General features: G+C 36.2%; 1 protein-coding gene across 7 annotated transcripts in view; it reads right to left on the reverse strand.

Moving 5' to 3' along the window:
- Nucleotides 1–5,091: 5,091 nt before the first annotated feature.
- LOC135108623 (sortilin-related receptor-like) overlaps nucleotides 5,092–22,990 on the reverse strand; it is a 23,619-nt gene continuing 5,720 nt past the window's right edge. Inside the window, exons 6-15 of one of the 7 annotated variants that reach the window (XM_064019779.1) lie at nucleotides 20,634–20,753; nucleotides 18,994–19,113; nucleotides 16,428–16,547; nucleotides 15,693–15,821; nucleotides 13,043–13,162; nucleotides 11,015–11,143; nucleotides 10,393–10,521; nucleotides 8,576–8,698; nucleotides 7,558–7,674; nucleotides 5,092–5,735 (exon numbers count right to left, since the gene is read on the reverse strand). In XM_064019779.1, the coding sequence (XP_063875849.1) occupies nucleotides 5,553–5,735; nucleotides 7,558–7,674; nucleotides 8,576–8,698; nucleotides 10,393–10,521; nucleotides 11,015–11,143; nucleotides 13,043–13,162; nucleotides 15,693–15,821; nucleotides 16,428–16,547; nucleotides 18,994–19,113; nucleotides 20,634–20,753 (1,290 nt within the window). In that variant the 3' untranslated portion in view covers nucleotides 5,092–5,552. The remainder of the gene's footprint in view (nucleotides 5,736–7,557; nucleotides 7,675–8,575; nucleotides 8,699–10,392; nucleotides 10,522–11,014; nucleotides 11,144–13,042; nucleotides 13,163–15,692; nucleotides 15,822–16,427; nucleotides 16,548–18,993; nucleotides 19,114–20,633; nucleotides 20,754–22,990) is intronic. The other 6 variants (XM_064019782.1, XM_064019784.1, XM_064019795.1 and 3 more) reach the window with 6 other exon arrangements.

Here is a 22,990-nt window from a genome sequence, read left to right on the forward strand (position 1 = left end):
TAGGATGTTTACATTAATTGACAAATTTTTTTGATAATATGTCAACTTTGCCGGCATTCTGTGTGTGTGTGCGCGTGTGTGTGTGTTCGCTGGGCGGAACAGTAACGGCAGGTGGTGCTAAGAGAGGGCGGCACGTTTTGGTCGGCACTGGTCAGTCTTGCCACACATTAGTGACCAATGTTTCCACATTCCCGGCAGCATCTTCCTGCACCAGCCAGCACCAGAGAAGCACGACTACTTACGGTGAGTACAGTGATGAAAGATTTGCCTCATTCAGCCTTACCGCCTTCACCGTAACACCCTCCTTCCCCGGGCTGTACTGTTTTTTTTTTTTTTTTTTTTTTTAAGCTGTGTATTTAAGGTGTATTATTCGTTATTTGGGAATTCTTTGAGATTATTAGTTTATTTTTATTTTTTTTCTTAGTCTGAGTTTGGAAACATGTCCGTCTGTTAGATTTGTCACTCCATGGAGTGGCACGGGTCTTAACTCCCTTAAAGGTGGCCCACATTGGAAACAGGTGGAAATTTACCCAAATATTGAAGGGTCGTTAATATGTAAACAACCTGTCAGCAAAGGTAGAGGTAGTTCATCCATATTATCATCCACTGTCTGCTTTATCTCTCACATATTGCAAGCCAACAATGCCCAAAATGGAGCCGCATGTCTAGCTGAGTGGAGTGACACGGGGAGGGAGGAGGCAGGAAGGGGCAGGAGGTGGGATAAGAGGCGGATAAAGTTATATATCTTGAAGTAGTGGGCCACGCACACACACACACACACACACACACACAAGTTCATAATAAGTGGAGGAGTGGCAGCCATCTTTGTTTTCAGGTGAAGTCCCCACAGTAGCCATGATGATTTGTCAGTCTGGCCCGATTCCAGTATTATTTCTAGTTCCTTAACGTATATAATTTAGCTTATAAGTATATTTTTGTGGTTTCAGAAAATATTTAGTGATATTTTGATTGCTTTCTATATGTGTGTTAGGGAAAGTAGGTTAAGTATGAGGTTGTTTGTGTCTAAATAACTTTTTTTTTTTTTCCGGCGATATCTTTAGAATCGTCATATATATATATATATATATATATATATATATATATATATATATATATATATATATATATATATATATATATATATATATATATATATATATATATATATATATATATATATATATATATATTATTTGAGTGTCTAGTTAAGGTTTTATTGATTCTAAAAATGTTTTATGGTTTAAAAAAAAGTGTTTTATTCTTGCTCAGTTTAAAATGTAGACTTTTAGTGATTTATGGGCATGTTTAAAAGTCGAAAAAGTGACCTGTATATTTTTTTCTTTATTTCAGCTCCTTGCTAACTTTTGATTGTTTGTAAAACAAGTTCAGACATTGTTTAAGTGTTCCATTCGTGATAAATCAGATTTGTGGACTTTAGAACTTTTTTTTTATTGTCTGTTCCAATAATTTTCAATTAGTTCTTTTAAAAATCGTTATTATTACTGAGGGTTAAACTATTTTTATATTCCTGGTATTGGTTAAAGTGCATGGCCTTTCAGGATATATAAGGCATTCCAGCCTAGCTTAATTTTTGCGAGGGGTAAATTTCAAAATCTTGATCTTGATCTTGATGGTACAGGTGGCACAGGATCACTCCTGAGCCAGGCCTTTGGATCGGCAACTCCTGTAGAAAGGGAAAAAAAAAAAAAAAAAAAAAAGAAACGAACAGCATCCTCTATCCTAATTGTTCATACACCTGGCACGCCACATTCTCTCCAGAAACTCTTTCACCGCCTCAATCATCCTTTCATTGACCTCTCTACCCAGTCCCAGCAACAAACACCATCCATTCCTTTCCTGTCTTCTCCACTCTTTCATTCCTATCATGCCCTAACTCAGTCAGTATCACTTGCATCATCTCATTCCTGTCTCTGGCATACTGCACACACTCCAGCACCACATGTTCCACCGTCTCATCCTCTCCCATGTCACACATCTGGCACACTTTGCTGCGGGACTCAGACCACCTGTAACTCCTTGCATTCACATCCATACACTGTGCCCTCGCTCGGAAGAGAAGATCACCGCCCAGGCTTCCATCATACCACCTTTCATACCTCGGGGCCTCTTTCTCCTTGTACCATTCCAGGGTCTTCTTTCTTTCCATCTCATTCTTCCATTCATTCAGTCCCACACATTTCACTTCTTTGTCTATCTCATTCTTCCATTTTCTCACATCCCATTCGGCTCCCACTCTTCCTCCTCTTGTTACCACCCATTCACGCTCATTTTGATTCCTCCCAGCCATTCTTATCGCCCACACAACTTGCAATCCATTCCTGTCTGTCATTCTCATGCATCTCTTCCTCCATTTGCTTCCACTTTCATTCCACAGGTACACCTTCCTTGCTATTCTTGCATCATCCATTCTCTCAAGCCTAATCTTGTACCTAAGTGTGGCTTTTGTCAGTCTTTCTCTGAAGGTGCTCCATCCCATGTCACCTCTCAAGGCTTCAACTGCTGTGCACCTCGGTGCACTCAGTGCCATCCTTGCTACTTTGTTCTGGCCCACTTCTAACTTATCAATTTCACTTTCATTCCATGCAATCACATCCATACCATACATTATACATGGCACAGCCACACTCTTCCACACTTCTCTCAACACATCATACTTACTTGCTCTCATCCTTGCCGCGCTTCCCAATCGACCTACCCACTGGTTTACCATACTTATCTTTTCATTCTTTGCCTTTGCACACCCACTAGGACTCATCCACATCCCTAAGTACTTGTATTCTTGCACCTGTCTCAACTCATTCTCTCCAAGTCTCCATACCACATTACTTTCATCCTCTGATCTATTCACAATCATTACTTTGCTTTTCTCACTGCTAAACCTTACTCCAAAGTCTTTACCATAGCCATCCACTACATCCAACAAACTTTGAAGCTCATCTGCCGATTCACTCATAACAACTACATCATCTGCATAAAGGAGCACACATACTTTATCATTCCCCACACTTACCCCTACATTCATTCTTCTCATCCTGGCTGCTAGCTCCTCTGTATACAGGCTAAAAAGGGTTGGTGACAATATACAGCCCTGCCTAACTCCTCTCTCACTCTTCACCCAGTCTGTTTCTATGTCTCCTAGCCTGTATCTAGCTCTTGTGTCCACATACATACTTTGCACTACGTTAACTATCTTTGCACTCAATCCAATCTTTTCTAAGACTCTACCTAACATTTCTCTGTTCACTCTATCATAAGCTTTCTCTATATCCAAAAAACCTAGGTACAATTTACCCCCATCCTTCTTTTTCTTCTCAATCATTTCATTCACCACAAACATATTGTCCTCAGCTCTCCTGTCCCTACGAAAACCATTCTGTTCTTCACCCAGCACTCCAGCTCTCTCAATCCATTTACACAGTCTCTCATTCAACACTGCACTGAAAACTTTACCTACTGTATTCACTAATGCAATTGGCCTGTAGTTCTTCAGCTCATTCTTACTCTTAAATCCTCCCTTATGCAACAGACACACTCGGCTCTCATTCCACTTTCTTGGCACTCTCTCTTCATCCCACACTCGGTTGAATAACTCAGTCATTCTGTCTATCACTACCTCCCCACCATTCTTGTAGAACTCATAGGGTATATCATCTGGACCTGCTGCCTTGCCATTCTTCTGCCTTCTCACACACCTCTCCACTTCATCCCTACTGATTCTTTCATCCAGTTCATCTGCATTCTTCCTTTCCAGTGTTACACATTCTTCTCTCACACTAAACATCTCACCTACCCCACCTACTTCTTCCCAGAACCCTTTGATTGCCTCCCTGATTCCATCCTTCTCTGTTATAACTACACCCTCCACTTTTAGACTCTCCACACCAACACTGCCTGACATATTCTCACCTCTCATGAACTTGTACCATTCATGGCCACCTTCCATACCTTTCTCCCTTAAAGATTGAATCACGCTCCTTTCACTCTTCACTTTAGCATTCATTATCATTCGTCTCGTCAACCGCTGCTGCTTCACATACGCTGCCCATGCATTCAGATACTCATTCTCTGCCTCATCGCTTTCATGCCTCTTTTTCCTCAGCCATCTACACTGTCTACTCATTCTCTTTCGCTCCTTCCTAGCTGCTCTGATTTCATCATTCCACCATGGTTTACATACATTCTTTCTTCTACCTACTCTCACAAACCCTATCTGGTTCTCAGCAGCACCCCTCACGTCCTCAACCAGTTTCTCATTCAGATGCTCCACGTCATGCACACTTTCGTCGTCCCAGCTTCTCTCACTCAGATCAACCTGAAAGTTCTCCCACCCTACATCTCTCAGTCTCCACTTCTTTTTCTTACTTGCCACTTTCACTTCATTCCCACCCTGCATCAAGCACTCCACAACCAGCATGTTGTGATCGGACACAATATCAACCAAACCATCCTCATCTATCCACATGTGCGACACAATTTCACGCATTCTTCCATTCACCAACATGTAGTCAATTGCAGATTCCTGTTCTCTTGCACTCCAAGTCACACGCCCCTCTGCCAAAGTAACGTTCAGATTTTCCAGCTCCAGTTCATCAACAAACTCTCCAAGCATTTCACCATTCCTGTTCACCTGTTCCCCCAGTATTCCCACATGTGCATTCATGTCACCCATAACTAGCACTCTCTCCTCTCCATGCTCTCTCACAACTGATTTTGATCTTGATCTTGATGGTACAGATGGTATAGGATAATTACTAAGCCAGGCCTTTGGATCGGCAACTCCTATAGAAGGGGAAAAAAAAAAAAAAAAAAAAGAGAAACGAACAGCATACTCTATCCTAATTGTTCATACACCTGGCACGCCACATTCTCTCCAGAAACTCTTTCACCTTTCCTTTGGGTTGTTACATGTGATCCTCCTTTCTCCAGATATGTTGCATAATGGTGCACTAATCATGCATCTTATCATTTCCATTTCTGTCTGTCTGAGCCTGCCTAAGCCACCTTCATTGGCCAGGTTTCACAGCCATATAGCATTATGTTCATTGAAAAAAAAATATGGAACCAAAAATATTTTGGATGCATTTTTTTTTTATTTTGGAAAGTCATGTTATTATAATACATGCATAAAAACTGGATAATGAGAACTCAAATCTTGAAAAAAGTAAAACACTAAATAATGGATTATGGGCATTTTAATTCTAGAAAGATGCTAATTACTAGCACATAAGAAAAGGTATAACATTGAACACCACAAAAATGCATGGAATATTCACTAGAAAGAACTAAACAAATTTCCTCATCCATACTGTATTGCCAGTGCAACTAATAATAAAATCAAAGAGACATGTGGTTCTGTACTAACAGTAACAAATTTAACAATATTTCAGTAACCTTTCCTTTGTGGATTTTATATCTACTAACATCACACGAGGATATGGTTCAGATTAGTACCAAAGAAAAATTACTAGGATCTACAAATATGGGAAAATAGAGCAGTCAAGTCACACAAGCCATGGGGAAAGAAGCCACCATTAACCCTTGATGTTTTTATTAATGCCCTTGATGTCTTCAGTTCCTCTCTGGACGCAGGTGTGGCGATCATGTGCTAAAAGTGTCATTCCATCTGGGCAGGTGCAGAGAAAGCCTTGTGTATGCCATGGTGCTTCCAGACACCCATGGCTACAGGGGCTGTCTTTGCATTCATCCTTCACCACCTGCAATAGGGAAAATGAGAGACTGTGATGAATTGGTAAGGTAGTTATGAGAGAGAGAGAGAGAGAGAGAGAGAGAGAGAGAGAGAGAGAGAGAGAGAGAGAGAGAGAGAGAGAGAGAGAGAGAGAGAGAGAGAGAGAGAGAGAGAGAGAGAGTTATATAGATACACAGGCCACAGCAGACCTTATGGTCCTCATGAAGTGACCTGACCTAGGACTACTAAGATGACAATAGAAGAAAAGGATAGCAAAGCAGAAGGCTCCCTCTCTTCTCTCCATTATGTCTAGCATAAGAAGTACAGAAACAGGTCAGAAATAAATATCTTACAGGGTTGAAAAAGTAAAAAACATGAAGAAAATTTTATAGGAAAGAGTGGAAATAGATTAAATGAGTTGCCCCATTTTCTGGAGGCAAGGAACTTAATCTCTAATAAATGCTGATAAGCATGGATTTCAGGCATGGTATTTAAAAATCTCTATGGTGTTGCAGTCTATCCTGTCTCAAGGAAGCCCATCCCTTAGGTTGACAACTCAATTGAAAAGAAGTTCTTTGATTTATGAGCGATGAATAATTTATCAACAATTTTACAACTGTTTCTTTTTATGTAATTTAAAAGGTCTGTTGTGAAATACTTACTGCAATCCATGTTATCAGTGCCTTCAATGATTTTAAACACTTGTATTATGTTGCTTCTTAATCTTCTTAGAGTTAAAGGAAATAGATTTCATTCTCTAACTTGCTCTGTATGATTTGTTTCTTAGGTTTGGTATAATTTTTGTTACTCCACTGAATTTGTTCTAATTCACCTATGCCTTTCTGGTAACAGGACCAACATGCTTCAAATGCATTATTCCAAAATGGGATGGATCAAGGAGTTATATAAAGTGAAGATCATATCTAGATTTATATTCACATGGTCTAGCCAATTAAGCTGATTATTTTGTTCACTTTTTTTTATGACTTTTGAATGTTGTTGGCTAGGTTTTAGACTTGTTGATATTGTTACTCCTAAATCAATTTTGCTATCAACACTTAAGTTTAGCACCATTCATCGTGCATGTACTTTGCTTTCCCATTTTAATATCCTATTTGAGCCACCTTAGACTTATCTGCATTAAAACTCATTTGTCTCATTTGCCAAGTTTGCTCCCACTCTGAAAATTTGTCTAGATTATTCTGCATTTCTTTTACTTGTTTGTTATAGCCTACAGTTTTCACTATTCTAGTGCCATCAGCAAAGTTTGATATCATACCAGTAACATCCTCATCTATGTTGTTTATATAAACAGGGAAGAGAACAGGTTTTAAACCTAAACTTTTGCCTCCCTGCTGGTTATATTAGTGCACTTGGATGCTTTTCCATTGATGAATACTCTTTGTTTATGGTTGTTCAGCCAGTTTTCAACTCATCTCAGTGTGCTGCTTTGTAAACCATGAGATTTTAGTTTAATTAGTAAATATTTGTGGAGGACTTTGTTTAAGGCCTTTTGAGAATCAGGCTATATTATATCCACTGAGAGAGAGAGAGAGAGAGAGAGAGAGAGAGAGAGAGAGAGAGAGAGAGAGAGAGAGAGAGAGAGAGAGAGAGGGGTGCTGCATCCATTTATATAATTTATTCTATCTTACATCATAATCTTCATTTGAGCAACTAGTTGTTGAAGAAACCCTAATCTGATCTGCTGAAAGTCTTGTATTTCCAGAAGGAGTGTATGGATCTAGCTTTTTCAAGAGATGTTTCAAGACACTTCTGAAATGTATTTTCTCCTATATCCATCTTAGTTGCTATAGTGTTCTAACATTGATGATGAAAAATGTCATCCTTACCTCAGTGCAGTTCTCCTCATCACTTCCATCCTGGCAGTCTGGGAATCCATCGCAGCGCCAGTTCCTTGGTACACAATCGCCACTTGATAGACACTGCAGCTTACCTTCTTCACAACTCTGTAACAAAGTAACACTATACTGTATATACAAACAGGATAAACAGGTAATTTACCTTGCAATTGCTACATTAAAATACCAGTCTGCTTAATTTGTAGTTTTTGTTTTTAATCTTTTATATTTTAAATTTGAACTGCCTACATTTGAACTGCCTACATTCAAATCCCAGCCCACTTAATTTGTAGTTTTATTTATCTCTTTTTTAATTTTTTCCTTTAAGTTTGAACTGTATCTTGTTTTCGTTGACTGTGGCCTAATTGGGACCACTGTAGTTGTTCAAGTTGTTGATACTAGTGGCTATTTGTGAGATTGCAGTTATGATTTTAACACTTTTTAACATTAAATTTGACTATGTCTATACATATTTCTATCATTAGATTTTAACACTGAAAATGACTGTCTTTAGATCACTGTAGATATTTTAATAAGTAGGTTTTAGCATTCACTAGTAGGTTTTAGCATTCACTTTTTAGCATTCACTAACATTCACTTTACATAAGTGGTTTAACTTTGCTTTTATTTACTTATAATGATTAGCTACTGTTGTGTTTGTATTCAGATGCTGATCAGCACTAGTGAAACTTCTTCAGGAGTGATAAGTGCTGTACAAATAACATTATCGTCATTATCATTTCATTATTATTACAAGCTAAAGTCTGAGTGTGGCTAGATAATGAAGTATGATTTACTTCTGCACAGCCACTTTGTTTACTGATAATTATAAGGAACATGATGAGCACAAGGAACCAATTTTTATAAGAGTAATAATGACAACAACAAAAGCAACAAGTAATGTGCTTGTGTCATCACATAGAAATATTTATAATGGACACAATTTTGAAGACTAAAAGGATGATTTCTTAACTTTATTTCAATCAATGGATATATTTTATAAACTTACAGGCTTAAGAGGGCAGTTAGCTTCATCACTCCCATCTGAACAGTCCTCCACAGAATCACAGTGCCAGGAGATGGGCACACATATGCCTGAGGTTACACACTGGAACTCATCATGTGAACATGCCTGAAAATTGTAAAAGCAGTGAGTTAATGATAATTTTTTTGTGTGTGAAAAGACACCTTCATGTGTGAGTAATACATCATGATCTTGACTCTTGAGGATCATGGGCTGGATTTGTAAAATGCTAACCATACTCAGCCAATAAGAGCTTATAGTTCATATAGTACAATCTGTCAGTAAGGACAAGACATTTTACACATCACACAGTGTATCTCTTTTGCTTCAGGCGGATACATTTGAAATGTTTATTTATCAGTAGTATTTGTATATGATTCATTAGTGCAAGACTTTAAAGATGTAATGTATTGCAATACTATATTCTTTTTACTGCTGGAAGAAAGTTTAGGCGTTGTCTGAGCCCTGTTAGCTACTCTGCCGTATCACACAATTTCTCTTAAATATATAAGTTCTTTTTACTTTTTATTGAAATTCAAGTATTAAGTATGGATTATTTAGCTCATCAAACCATGCAGTGGTACAAATGGTTTGGGTTTTAAGATGATAAATAGTCATGGTTTTACATAAATATCACAACATTTGACAACATAGCTTTGTGGAGTTGTCATATAGGTCAAGCACCCAGGGTGCTTATTGGTAGGGTCAGGTGACTCAGGTCAGAGGGTGGCTTAGCCTGTCAGGGGACACTCCCATGGTGGAAGGAATTCCCAAGTGCTTGTATGTTCTTCACAGTCAGGAGAAAGAACTTATTTACATGAATAAGTATTTTTTAGAGAAGGCCAATAGAAGTCCTGTCATTGCACCCTCCAGAGAAATAGCTTGAACATTCAAAGCCACTAATGTGAGTGAAATGACAATACAATGAATCTGCTCTACCTCCAATCAAGATTATGTGACACAGTTACCTTGAACAAATAAATTATAGAAAAATGATTCACACAATATACAATACTGAGAGAGAGAGAGAGAGAGAGAGAGAGAGAGAGAGAGAGAGAGAGAGAGAGAGAGAGAGAGAGAGAGAGAGAGAGAGAGAGAGAGAGAGAGAGAGAGAGAGAGAGAGAGAGAGAGAGAGAGAGAGAGAGAGAGAGAGAGAGAGAGAGAGAGAGAGAGAGAGAGAGAGAGGATCGCCTATCCTTTCCACCAAGTTGTTAAATTGATGATTGGTCTTTTAGAGACATGGTAATGCAGCTCTCTGGGAATTCCCCTACTGGGCCAAAGCTTAAATCTTCTTCCTGAAGTAAAAAGACTAAAGTTGGTCTTTCTGAAGCAGTAGCTTTTCTGGCAAAAATATTAATTTCATTGGTTAAACAGAAAATATGAAGTAAAAAAAAAAAAAAAAAAAAAAAAAAAAAAAAAAAAAATATATATATATATATATATATATATATATATATATATATATATATATATATATATATATATATATATATATATATATATATATATATATATATATATATATATATATATATATATATATATATATATATATATATATATATATATATATATATATATATATATATATATATATATATATATATATATATATATATATATATATATATATATATATATATATATATATATATATATATATATATATATATATATATATATATATATATATATATATATATATATATATATATATATATATATATATATATATATAATACTAAAACTAATAACAATATATAGAATACATGGATGGATCATCCTTCACTTTCTGTACTCACAGTGGTGGGTGGTGCTGCTGTGCAGGAATCTTCATCACTGCCATCATCACAGTCTTCCTGACCATCACATTTCAAGGCACCAGGCACACATAAACCACTAGACTCACACCTGAACTCATCCTCACGACACTGTGGAGAGTGATAAAAGATCCATGAACTGTCTCCCCTGCTTGTACTTGGACTTGTACTTGGGCTCAAAGTACTTAATAATTTTATGAGTACATTAGAGTACAACCAACAAAATTTAAAGTGTAATGCAGTGTTTGACATATGGGTGGAGATAAGGTGAGGGTGACAAAAGTTTGTTCCTGGGGAGGCCAGGTGACCTGGTTTGGTACCAGTGAGATCATCATGAGGTGCACCAGCTGCAGTTCCCACTCCTGCTGTTAATCTGTCTGCACCATAATAGAAATACTATTTGAACAATGTATATATATATATATATATATATATATATATATATATATATATATATATATATATATATATATATATATATATATATATATATATATATATATATATATATATATATATATATATATAATACTAAAACTAATAACAATATATAGAATACATTTTTAGCCACATGGATGGATCATCCTTCATTTTCTGTACTCACTGTGGTGGGTGGTGCTGCTGTGCAGGAATCTTCATCACTGCCATCATCACAGTCTTTCTGGCCATCACATTGAAAGACACCAGGCACACATAAACCATTAGACTCACACCTGAACTCATTCTCACGACACTGTGGAGAGTGATAAAAGATCCATGAATTCTACAGTCAAAATCATCACCATCATCGTATTCTTGCAGAACAGAGACATACACCAAACTTCTCCACACATATCTTTTGGCCAGCTGTCTATTCAAGATCATACCTTAGGTTGCACATCTGTTACTCTGATTGTCCATTTATTATCTGCTGACACATGATGTGTCCCACCCACACATTTTTTTTCTTTTAATCATAGTCAAGATAACTTTAATTTGGATCTGTTCCCTAATCCATAATGTTCTCTTTGTATGTTCTATGTTGTGCCAAACATTATTCTCTCCATTAAAACTTTATCACTAAGATTTTCTTTATAGGATTTCCATAACACCCCAGGTATCCAAAGCACATGTTGGAGCTGAGAGTAAGCATGGATTGTAAATTTTCTCCTTGGTGATGGTGGATAATCACTTTATTTTTATTTATTTATCTATTCTTCTTAATTGACTGGAAATACAACTCCTTTCCACCACTGTTCTTTTGATCATCTTTTTCATGGTGGACTTGCACTAATTTTCTGTCCTAAATATGTAGATTTCTGCACAATTCCCTTTATTTCATTCCTTATTTGCATACAGTAGAGTGACCATTTACTTCTAAGTGTAAAAAAAAAATATATTTCTTTCATGTCATGAAATCATTCTTAGTTTCAATATGAATGCATTTATTTCCATTCTGTTGTTTATGCAAATGGTCCCCTCATGCAACTAACAACACAAAAAGAGGTCTTGAGGGATCAGTTGCTGATAAATTGGTGTTACACCTATAATACAAACACCAGTCCAGCACCCTTGGTCTGTCCCATGCTGCCACATAATGAGTATGTATTGAAAGTCAACTATTAGTCAGCATGCAAAATATAACACAGGTAGTTAATTTTTTTTGCTTAACTATAAAGGAAACAATTATATAAAAGAACATAATATATATGTACTAAAAACAAAATAAAATAAAACATAAATAAATAAATATAGTTAGGAGAGAAGCGTATGATACTGAGGGCCAAATGTAGCAGTGCCTCACTTCCTCAAAAATTAAGGATAAGCCTCAAAGCCCTCAAAATACATTGCTTCATAAATGTAAAGATCCACTATAAGAGTAGAACAAAGAATGAGTGTGCTTATTTCACAATGTAAGTGTGCAGTGATTGCTTTGACAACCTGCAGTTATCTTTAATGATGATTATGGCCACTATGAGTGAACATGGCACAAGCAGTTTCCAAAGTAGATGCAGCATGTGCAGCATCTGAAGTTACATTTCAGATCAAGCAATCTTGCAAAAAGGTTAGAATATGCTCTCTCTCTCTCTCTCTCTCTCTCTCTCTCTCTCTCTCTCTCTCTCTCTCTCTCTCTCTCTCTCTCTCTCTCTCTCTCTCTCTCTCTCTCTCTCTCTCTCTCTCTCTCTCTCTCTCTCTCTCTCTCTCTCTCTCTCTCCTTCCTCCATTATTTTTTTTCATTGGTTCTTACTTATTTTTTCATTTTATATCACGTTATCTCACTGCACACAATATATATATATATATATATATATATATATATATATATATATATATATATATATATATATATATATATATATATATATATATATATATATATATATATATATATATCAAGTTGGTAGTATACAAGCTAAAGTCTGCATATGGTTAGAGAATGTGTCTAGAGTTATCCCTGCACAGTCTTTATTTCCTAATATACTTTGTCTACTGATAGTGTTGCATAAGAAATGTGATGAGCACAGGGACAACAACTGCAACAAGTAATGTGCTTTTGTTGTTATATGGAAATATTTATCACAAAGTTTTGAAAACATAAGTAATGATGTTTTAAATCTAATTTAGTCGCTTTGGGTATACTTCATCAACTCACAGGCCTGGGACAGTTGGCTTCATCACTCTCATCTTCACAGTCTTTTTCACCATCACAGCGCCAAGAGCTGGACACACACTTGCCTGAGGTTACACACTGGAACTGATCCTCTGAACATGTCTGGAAAGTGTAAAAGCAGTGAGTTGGTAATCTTTTCTTTTTTGTGAGAAAAGGCATCTTGTGTGTGTGTGTGTGTGTGTGTGAGTAGATTTCATTATAGTCTTCAGAATTATGCACCAGACTTGAAATTGTTAGCTAATAACCAGCTATATTCTTCCAGTAAAAGATTAAATGCTCATTTAGTTCAAACTTAGGAAGGAGTTAGATCTCTTACAGACCTCACACTTCTTTCCTTTTGCTTGATATATATATATATATATATATATATATATATATATATATATATATATATATATATATATATATATATATATATATATATATATATATATATATATATATATATATATATATATAATTTAACTTCTATTACAACATGATAATTTTTCTTAATTTGGGGCAGATACTTCTTATTTGGCATGGATTCCGGCATTTGTACCCTCTCTTAGCTCCAACTCCTACCAATTTACATTTTTGCAATTAAAGTCACATCTTATTTGTTTTTTTGATAATATTTTCCAATAATTTCCATAATTCTTCTTGAATCTTCTTATGCTCATTTGTTTTCCGTGCATTTGTCTTGGGTGGTATATATGTGACAATATTTTATTTTATTTTTTTATTTTTTTGTCATCTTTAACCACAATGCCCAAAACCTCTGCCATCTTCTTCAACAAAGATATCCTTCTTCACCAATATTAACACTCCTCCCGACCTTTATCTTTTTTATCTCTCCTCCAAATGCTGTATCATTCCTCTTCAAGAATGATTTGTATTTCCTCTTTTAATTTGGTCTCTCTTAAGCATACAATATCTGGCTAGTTATCTCTTAGAATATCCCTTAGTTCCAATATACTTGACACAAGCCCATTTGTATTTGTGTACATAACTTTCAATATATTACATTCCTTCTCAGTCTTGCTATATTCCTTCTCAATTGTTGCCCTTCTTCCCTTGCATTCTTCAACCACCACTTTCTTATCTTTAAATCTACAATTTTCCATACAAATTCTTTCACTTGATCCTGTGTCACTTACTCATTTTTTGCTTTAATTTCTTTCATCTTTCAGTTTATTCCTATAATTATCATTTAAATCTCTTCTTATCCATATATTTTCATATCTTTCCCTCTGACAGTTTCCATGTCCCTGTCATTACAGTTTTCACTGCCATTTTAGTATTAGATTAAATTTCCTCCCCTCCCTCACTCACTACTGCTGCTACTATCTCCTTTTGCTCTCTTAAGTTCCTCTCTTTCTCTTATAATCTTAATGGATAATTTCTTTTCTTCATCACCAAATATCACAATATGTATCTTGTTCTTATGTACTGTATCCCTTACTATTTGCTCTTTTTCCTTTATTATTCTAAACTTTTTTTTTCAATCTGCTTATCATGTTCCTCCTTTTGTTCTTTTGTTGTCTCAATATTTCCTTCATATCAATTTTCTGTTTTTCTCTCTCTTCCTTCCAGCTATGGGGTTCCTGTTTCATCATATCTTGCACTTTACCTCTCATGACATCCTCGCTCCATTTATTTTCCTTCTCCAATCCTTTCTTCAGTTTCTTATCTTCCCTCTTTAAAGCTGTAATCTCTGCCTTGTTTTTATTATTCTGATCCACAAGTTTTTGGATCTCTTCTCTTAATTTCTTGTTGTGTGTGTGTGTGTGTGTGTGTGTGTGTGTGTGTGTGTGTGTGTGTGTGTGTGTGTGTGTGTGTGTGTGTGTGTGTGTGTGTCAGACTCAGGTCTGACTACATGTGCTCATACTTGTACTTCAGTACACAATATCATGTACTTGTACTTATATTCGAGTATACAATATCATGTGTGTGCTTGTACTTGGGTTTAATATTTCCAGAGTAGGGGAGACTGGGGCAAGTTGCCATCAGGGGTACATTGGCGCATTTGAAATAATTTCACTATTTACTGCTTGATAGTGCTACTTCTTAAACTAGCTAATCATCCCATGGGGCCTCACTCACCAACAAGCAGCCACGTTAAAAAGGTCGCATGATTTGAGTGGAATGAGGAAAAGTTTAATTTTGATGTTGGTAAGTAAATTTATAATAATGAGTAATATTAATTTTAGCCATAATTTGTCTTAGGGTTTAAGGATTGTTTACCCTTGAAAGAGATCATGACAGGTTTTTTAATCTATATGAAAACCGTTTGTTTAGATTAGTGGTATGGATGGGGCAAGTTGTCATGAAGAAAATTGGACATATTGGCACAGTACCAACTATACATGAATAGTATATATATATATATATATATATATATATATATATATGTGTGTGTGTGTGTGTGTGTGTGTGTGTGTGTGTGTGTGTGTGTGTGTGTGTGTGTGTGTGTGTGTGTGTGTGTGTGTGTGTGTGTGTGTGTGTGTGTGTTTTGTGTGTGTGTGTGTGTGTGTGTGTGTGTGTGTGTGTGTGTGTGTGTGTAATACTAAGACTAATAACAATATATAGAATACATTTTTAGCCACAAACAATGGGCATGGATGGATCATCCTTCACTTTCTGTGCTCACAGTAGTGGGTGGTGCTGCTGTGCAGGAATCTTCATCACTGCCATCATCACAGTCTTCCTGACCATCACATTGCAAGGCACCAGGCACACATAAACCACTAGACTCACACCTGAACTCATCCTCACGACACTGTGGAGAGTGATAAAAGATACATGAATTGTACAGTCAAAATCATCACCATCATCGTATCCTTGCACAACAGAGACATACACCAAACTTCTCCACACATATCTTTTGGCCAGCTGTCTATTCAAGATCATACCTTAGGTTGCACATCTGTTACTCTGATTGTCCATTTATCATCTGCTGACACATGATGTGTCCCACCCACACATTTTTTTTCTTTTAATCATAGTCAAGATAACTTTAACTCTGATCTGTTCCCTAATCCATAATGTCCTCTTTGTATGTTCTATGTTGTGCCAAACATTATTCTCTCTATTAAAACCTTAGATTTTCTTTCCAGGAAAGTCTACATATGGTTAGATAATATGTCTAGAGTTATCTCAGAACAGTCTTTATTTAATCTAATATACTTTGTCTACTGATAGTGATGCCTAAAGAATGTGATGAGTGCAGGGAGCCAACTCCTTTGAGCAGTAATGACAACAATTGCAACAAATAATGTGCTTTTGTTGTTATATGGAAATATTTATCATAAACACCGTTTTGGAGACATAACCAATGATGTTTTAAATTTAATTTAATTACTTTGGGTGTATTTCATTAACTCACAGGCCTGAGACAGTTGGCTTCATCGCTTCCATCTCCACAGTCTTTGTCACCATCACAATGCCAGGAGCTGGACACACACCTGCCAGAGGTTACACACTGGAACTGATCCTCTGAACATGTCTGGAAAGTGTAAAAACAGTGAGTTAGTAATCTTTTCTTTTTTGTGTGAAAAGGCATCTTGATGTGTGTGTGTGTGTGTGTGTGTGTGTGTGTGTGTGTGTGTGTGTGTGTGTGTGTGTGTGTGTGTGTGTGTGTGTGTGAGTGTGTGTGTGTGTGTATTTATTTACCTAGTTGTATTTACCTAATTGTATTGTACAGAACACAAGCCAAAGCTCATTTTGTCCTGTTTCCATAATAATTTTTATCCAGTTTCTCTTTAAACATGTATATAATGGTTGCCACAACCACTTCTTTCTTCAAATCATTCCAGATTTCAATAGTTCAATACAAGAAGCTGTATTTCTTGATGTTCCTCGAACATCCACTCTTCTTTATTTTCTTCCCATGCTTCCTTGTCCGTTTTGCTCCCTCCTTCATCTATGTTACCAAATATATTCTGTCTATATATATATATATATATATATATATATATATATATATATATATATATATATATATATATATATATATATATATATATATATATATATATATATATATATATATATATATATATATATATATATATGTATATATATATATATATATATATATATATATATATATATATATATATATATATATATATATATATATATATATATATATATATATATATATATATATATATATATATATATATATATATATATATATATATATATATTTTTTTTTTTTTTTTTATTTATTTATTTTTGTAGGAGGAACACTGGCCAAGGGCAACAAAAATCCAAAAAAAAAATGCCCACTGAGATGCCAGTCCCAGAAAAGGGTCCAAAGTGGTTGTCAAAAGTTGAAGGACAAGTGTCTTGAAACCTCCCTCTTGAAGGAATTCAAGTCATAGGAAGATGGAAATACAGAAGCAGGCAGGGAGTTCCAGAGTTTACCAGAGAAAGGAATGAATCATTGAGAATACTGGTTAACTCTTGCATTAGAGAGGTGGACAGAATAGGGATGAGAGAAAGAAGAAAGTCTTATGCAGCAAGGCTGCGGGAGGAGGGGAGGCATGCAGTTAGCATGAAAATGTTGGTAGAAAACTGCTAGAGATGCAACATTGCAGCAATGAGAGAGAGGCTGAAGACAGTCACTTAGAGGGGAGGAGTTGATGAAACAAAAAGCTTTTGATTCCACCCTGTCTAGAAGAGCGGTATGAGTGGAACCCACCCAGACATGTGAAGCATACTCCATATATGGACTGATAAGACCCTTATACAGAGTTAGCAGCTGGGGGGGGGGGGTGAGGAAAACTGGTGATGTCTCAAAACACCTAACTTCTGTAGTAAATTGTACATTGTTATCAAGTCTTCTCTTTCTCTTCTCTCTTGTAGTGTTGGTAATCCTATCACTTCAAGTCTTTCTTCATAAGTTAAGTCTCAATTCTTGTACCATCTTCATTGCTATCCTCTGTATTCTTTCCAGTTTCTGTATATTTTTTTTTCTGTATGGACCCCAAACTACTGCTGTGTATTCCAATTTAGGATGTATCATGCTTGTTATAATATTCTTCATCATTTCCCTGTCTAAATAGTTAAATAGCACCCTAATGTTTGTTAACAAGCTGTATGCAGAGCCAAATATTCTGTTTATGTGCCTCTCAGATGATAGTTTGTTCTGGATCATTACTCCTAAATCTTTTTCTTCATTACTTCTCATTATTATTTCTACTTCCATTTTGTATTTCCATGTCTTTTTTTACTTTTTCCTATTTCCAACACCTGGCATTTTCTGGCATTAAATTCTAGTTTTCACCTTTGACTCCATGCATGTATCTTGTCAATATGCTTTTTGTAATTCCTTGCAGTCATTTTCATCTTTTATTATTTTGATTATTTTTGCATCATCAGGAAACATGTTTATATAACTTTTAATGATCTCTGTCATATCATTTACATATATTTGAAATAGGTGCCAAGACAGATCTTTGTGGTACCCCACCTGTCACCTTGCTTCATCTTGAGTTAGTTTTGAATTACTAATAGCTGGAGTGCAAGAGGGATGGATGGGTTGATGCAGGATACCTGGATCTCAAAAAAGCAGTTGATAAAGTTCCCCACAAAAACCTTATGTGGAAGGTAGAGAATGGAGGAGGACTAAAGGGAGCATCATTGAAATGAATGGATGATTATTTACAAGGGAGGGAAATGAGAACAGTAATCAGAGATACTAATTCATATGTATTAGAACCCAATTATGGTACCAGAACCAAAACAATAACGAGTTCAAAATTTTGTTCGAAAATGAATTGCACAAGGGAATCAACTTCTTTGAGTAGTAATGACAACAACTGCAACAAGTAATGTGCTTTTGTTGTTATACGAAAATATTTTTCGTAAACATACTTTTGAAGACATGAGAAATGATATTTTAGATTTCATTTAATTACTTTGGGTGTATTTCATTAACTCACAGGGCTGGGACAGTTGGCTTCATCACTCCCATCTTGACAGTCTTTGTCACCATCACATTGCCAGGAGCTGGACACACAATTGCCTGAGGTTACACACTGGAACTGATCCTCTGAACATGTCTGAAAAGTGTAAAAACAGTGAGTTAGTAATCTTTTCATTTTTGTGTGAAAAGGCATCTTGATGTGTGTGTGTGTGTGTGTGTGTGTGTGTGTGTGTGTGTGTGTGTGTGTGTGTGTGTGTGTGTATTTACCTAGTTGTATAGTACAGGACATGAGCCAAAGCTCATTTCTTTTTAAACATTTGTACACTGTTTGCCACAACCACTTCTTCCTTCAGATCATTCCAAATTTCAATAGTTCAATACAGGAAGCTGTATTTCTTGATGTTGCTCAAACATCCACCCTTCTTTATTTTTTTCCCATGCTCCCTTGTCCGTCTCTCTCCCTCCTCCATCTGTGGTACAAAATCATTTCTCTCTATTCTTTCTATATTGTTTACTAATTTGTACATTGTTATCAGGTCTCCTCTTTCTCTTCTCTCTTGTAGTGTTGGTATTCTCATCTCTTCAAATCTTTCTTCATAGCTTAAGTTTTTCAGTTCTGGTACCATCTTCATCACTATCCTCTGTATTCTTTCCAGTTTCCATATATCTTTTTTTTCTGTGTGGAGGCCAAACTATTGCTGTGTATTCCAATCTAGGATGTATCATGTTTATTATAATTTTCTTCATGATTTCTCTATCTAAATAATTAAATGGCACCCTAATGTTTGTTAACAAGCTGTATGCAGAGCCAAATATTCCATTTATGAGCCTCTCAGGTGATAATGTGCCCTGGATCATTACTCCCATATCTTTTCCTCATTACTTTTCATTATTATTATTTCTCCTTCCATTTTGTACTTCCATAAAGGTCTATTTTTTACTTTTTCCTATTAACAACACATGGCATTTTCTGACATTGAATTCTAGTTTCCATCTTTGGCTCCATGCATGTATCTTGTCAAAATGCTTTTGTAACACCATGCAGTCATTTTCATCCTTTACTATTTTCATTATTTTTGTTTCATCAGGAAACAGGTTTATATATCTATTAAATGATCTCTGTCATATCATTTACATATATTTGAAACCTAATAGGTGCCAAGACAGATCCTTGCAGTACCCCATTTGTCACCTTGCTTTAACTTGAATTAGTATTGAATTACTAATAGATGGAGTGCAAGAGGGATGGATGGGTTGATGCGGGATACCTGGATCTCAAAAAAGCAGTTGATAAAGTTTCCCACAAAAGCCTTTGTGGAAGGTAGAGAATGGAGGAGGACTAAAGGGAGCAACATTGTGATGGATGGATGATTATTTACAAGGGAGGGAAATGAGAACAGTAATCAGAGATACTAATTCAAATATTCTAGAACCAAATTATGGTACCAGAACCAAAGCAATAATGAGTTCAAAATTTTGTTAAAAAACTGAATTGCACAATGAATCAACTTCTTTGAGCAGTAATGACAACAACTGCAACAAGTAATGTGCTTTTGTTGTTATATGGAAATATTTATTATAAACACCGTTTCGGAGACATAAGAAATTATATTTTAAATTTAATTTAATTACTTTGGGTGTATTTCATTAACTCACAGGCCTGGGACAGCTGGCTTCATCACTCCCATCTTCACAGTCTTTGTCACCATCACAACGCCAGGAGCTGGACACACAATTGCCTGAGGTTACACACTGGAACTGATCCTCTGAACATGTCTGGAAAGTGTAAAAACAGTGAGTTAGTAATCTTTTGTTTTTTGTGCATAAAGGCATCTTGATTTGTGTGTGTGTGTGTGTGTGTGTGTGTGTGTGTGTGTGTGTGTGTGTGTGTGTGTGTGTGTGTGTGTGTGTGTGTGTATTTATTTTCCTAGTTGCATTTACCTGGTTATATTGTACAGGGCACGAGACAAAGCTCATTTTGTCCTGTTTCCATAATCATGTTTATCCAGTTTCTCTTTAAACATGTGTACATTGTTTGCCACAACCACTTCTTCCTTTAAATCATGCCAGATTTTAATAGTTTGATATGGGAAGCTGTATTTCTTGATGTTGCTTGAACATCCTTTCTTCTTTATTTTCTTCCCATGCTCCCTCGTCCATCTCTCTTCCTCCTTCATCTGTGGTATGAAATAATTTCTGTCTATTCTTTTTATATTGTTTACTAATTTGTACATTGTTATCAAGTCTGCTCTTTCTCTTTTCTCTTGTAGTGTTGGTAATCTCATCTCTTCAAGACTTTCTTCATAGCTTGAGTCTTTCAGTTCTGGTACCATCTTTGTCGCTATCCTTTGTATTCTTTACAGTTTCCATATATCTTTTTTTTTGTGTGTGAAGCCCAAACTACTGCTGGGTATTCCAGTTTAGGATGTATTATGCTTGCTATAATTTTCTTCATTTTTTTTATTTAAATGGTTAAACAGCACCCTTATGTTTGTTAACAAACTGTATGTAGAGCCCAATATTTCATTTATGTTCCTTTCATTTGATAGTTTGTCCTTGATCATTATTCCTAAATCTTTTTCTTTATTAATTTTCATTATTATTTCTCCTCCCATTTTGTACTTCCATAAAGGTCTCTTTTTACTTTTTCCTATTTCCAACAAGTGGCATTTTCTGGCGATAAATTTTAGTTTCCATCTTTGGCTCCATGCATGTATCTTGTCAATATGCTTTTGTAACTCCTTGCAGTCATTTTTATCCTTTATTATTTTCATTATTCTTGCATCATCAGGAAACAAGTTTATATAACTATTTAATGATCTCTGTCATATCATTTACATATATTTGAAACCTAATAGGTGCCATCACATTCTCCGAGTGTGTGTGTTTGTCACACACACACACACACACATAAATAAAAATGTAATAACTGGATAGTACCATGGTCTACAAATACATGTTAATTTTAAAAGCGCACTCCACAAGGTTATTTTTATTCTACTACATGTGCCTGTATTCTGTGCTAAAATCCGGATGATTTCATGCATATTTAAGGGTTGCACAAATATCATCCTTGGTTTGTCTCTTTTGCTGGTGTCCTCAGTACCAAGTACACAGAGTGCACTGAAATGATTGTTATTATGGAGTCTCTTTGGGTTTTTGTCAACTGTTTGACCTCTGACACATACTTTGTATGTCACAGTTTTTTCACCTGAGGCAGAACCTGCCTTTCCTGGAAAGCTTCAAGAAGTCTGCAAAGCCTGCTACACCATCTGGACAATGGCAAGGATCCCTATCCAGTGGATGGATTCCTGCATTCAGAAGCTGGAGAAGTTGATATGGGAATACAAGAACCTCAAGAAGAGCTGAAAGCAAGGTGACATGTAGGTGAGGATTTTTCAGGACTTCCTCGGCAACCTCTTCAACATCTGAGCCAGTGACAGCACTGCACAGATGACTGTCAAAGAGGATTGCACATTCTATGATATGCAACATGAGAACGTCACCTCCTGCAGCATGTCTGGCCCTTATCTTGTTATAGTGTGTAGGATGAGTCGAAAGTGACTTCGGAAAGAACAAGAAGAGGTGAGAAGAGTGAAGGCAGAGGTCAAGGCAGCTTAATCCTCAGTGGCAGTGGCTCAGCTGTCTTCCATGTCCTTGTCCAACCTCAAGTCCCAGGATGACAAAGACTTTGGTCCTAGTCCTGGTTGCTTGATAGCATCTGTAGCTCTTCCCGAGTGATTGAAGAATATAACCTCCTCTGCTGTTGCATCAGCCCTCAGTTGAGTCAACCTTCTAGACCATGGAGCCATATGGGCAAGAGCCATGGCAGAGGGCCTTGGCCGTGATCTCTTGAATATGACCCTCTCCAGCAGCTCAGTCTAGCAATCTAGGCAGCAGGCATGGCTGCAAGTGGACACTCAAGATCAAGAAGTCTTAATTTCTAAGTGTCTGCTTCTCCTGCATTAGGATATGCCAAGCTTCTCTCAGACTACACTTGGGATGGGGGGACG

This window comes from Scylla paramamosain, chromosome 2 (assembly GCF_035594125.1).
Source record: "Scylla paramamosain isolate STU-SP2022 chromosome 2, ASM3559412v1, whole genome shotgun sequence".
NCBI classification, from domain to species: Eukaryota; Metazoa; Arthropoda; class Malacostraca; order Decapoda; family Portunidae; genus Scylla; species Scylla paramamosain.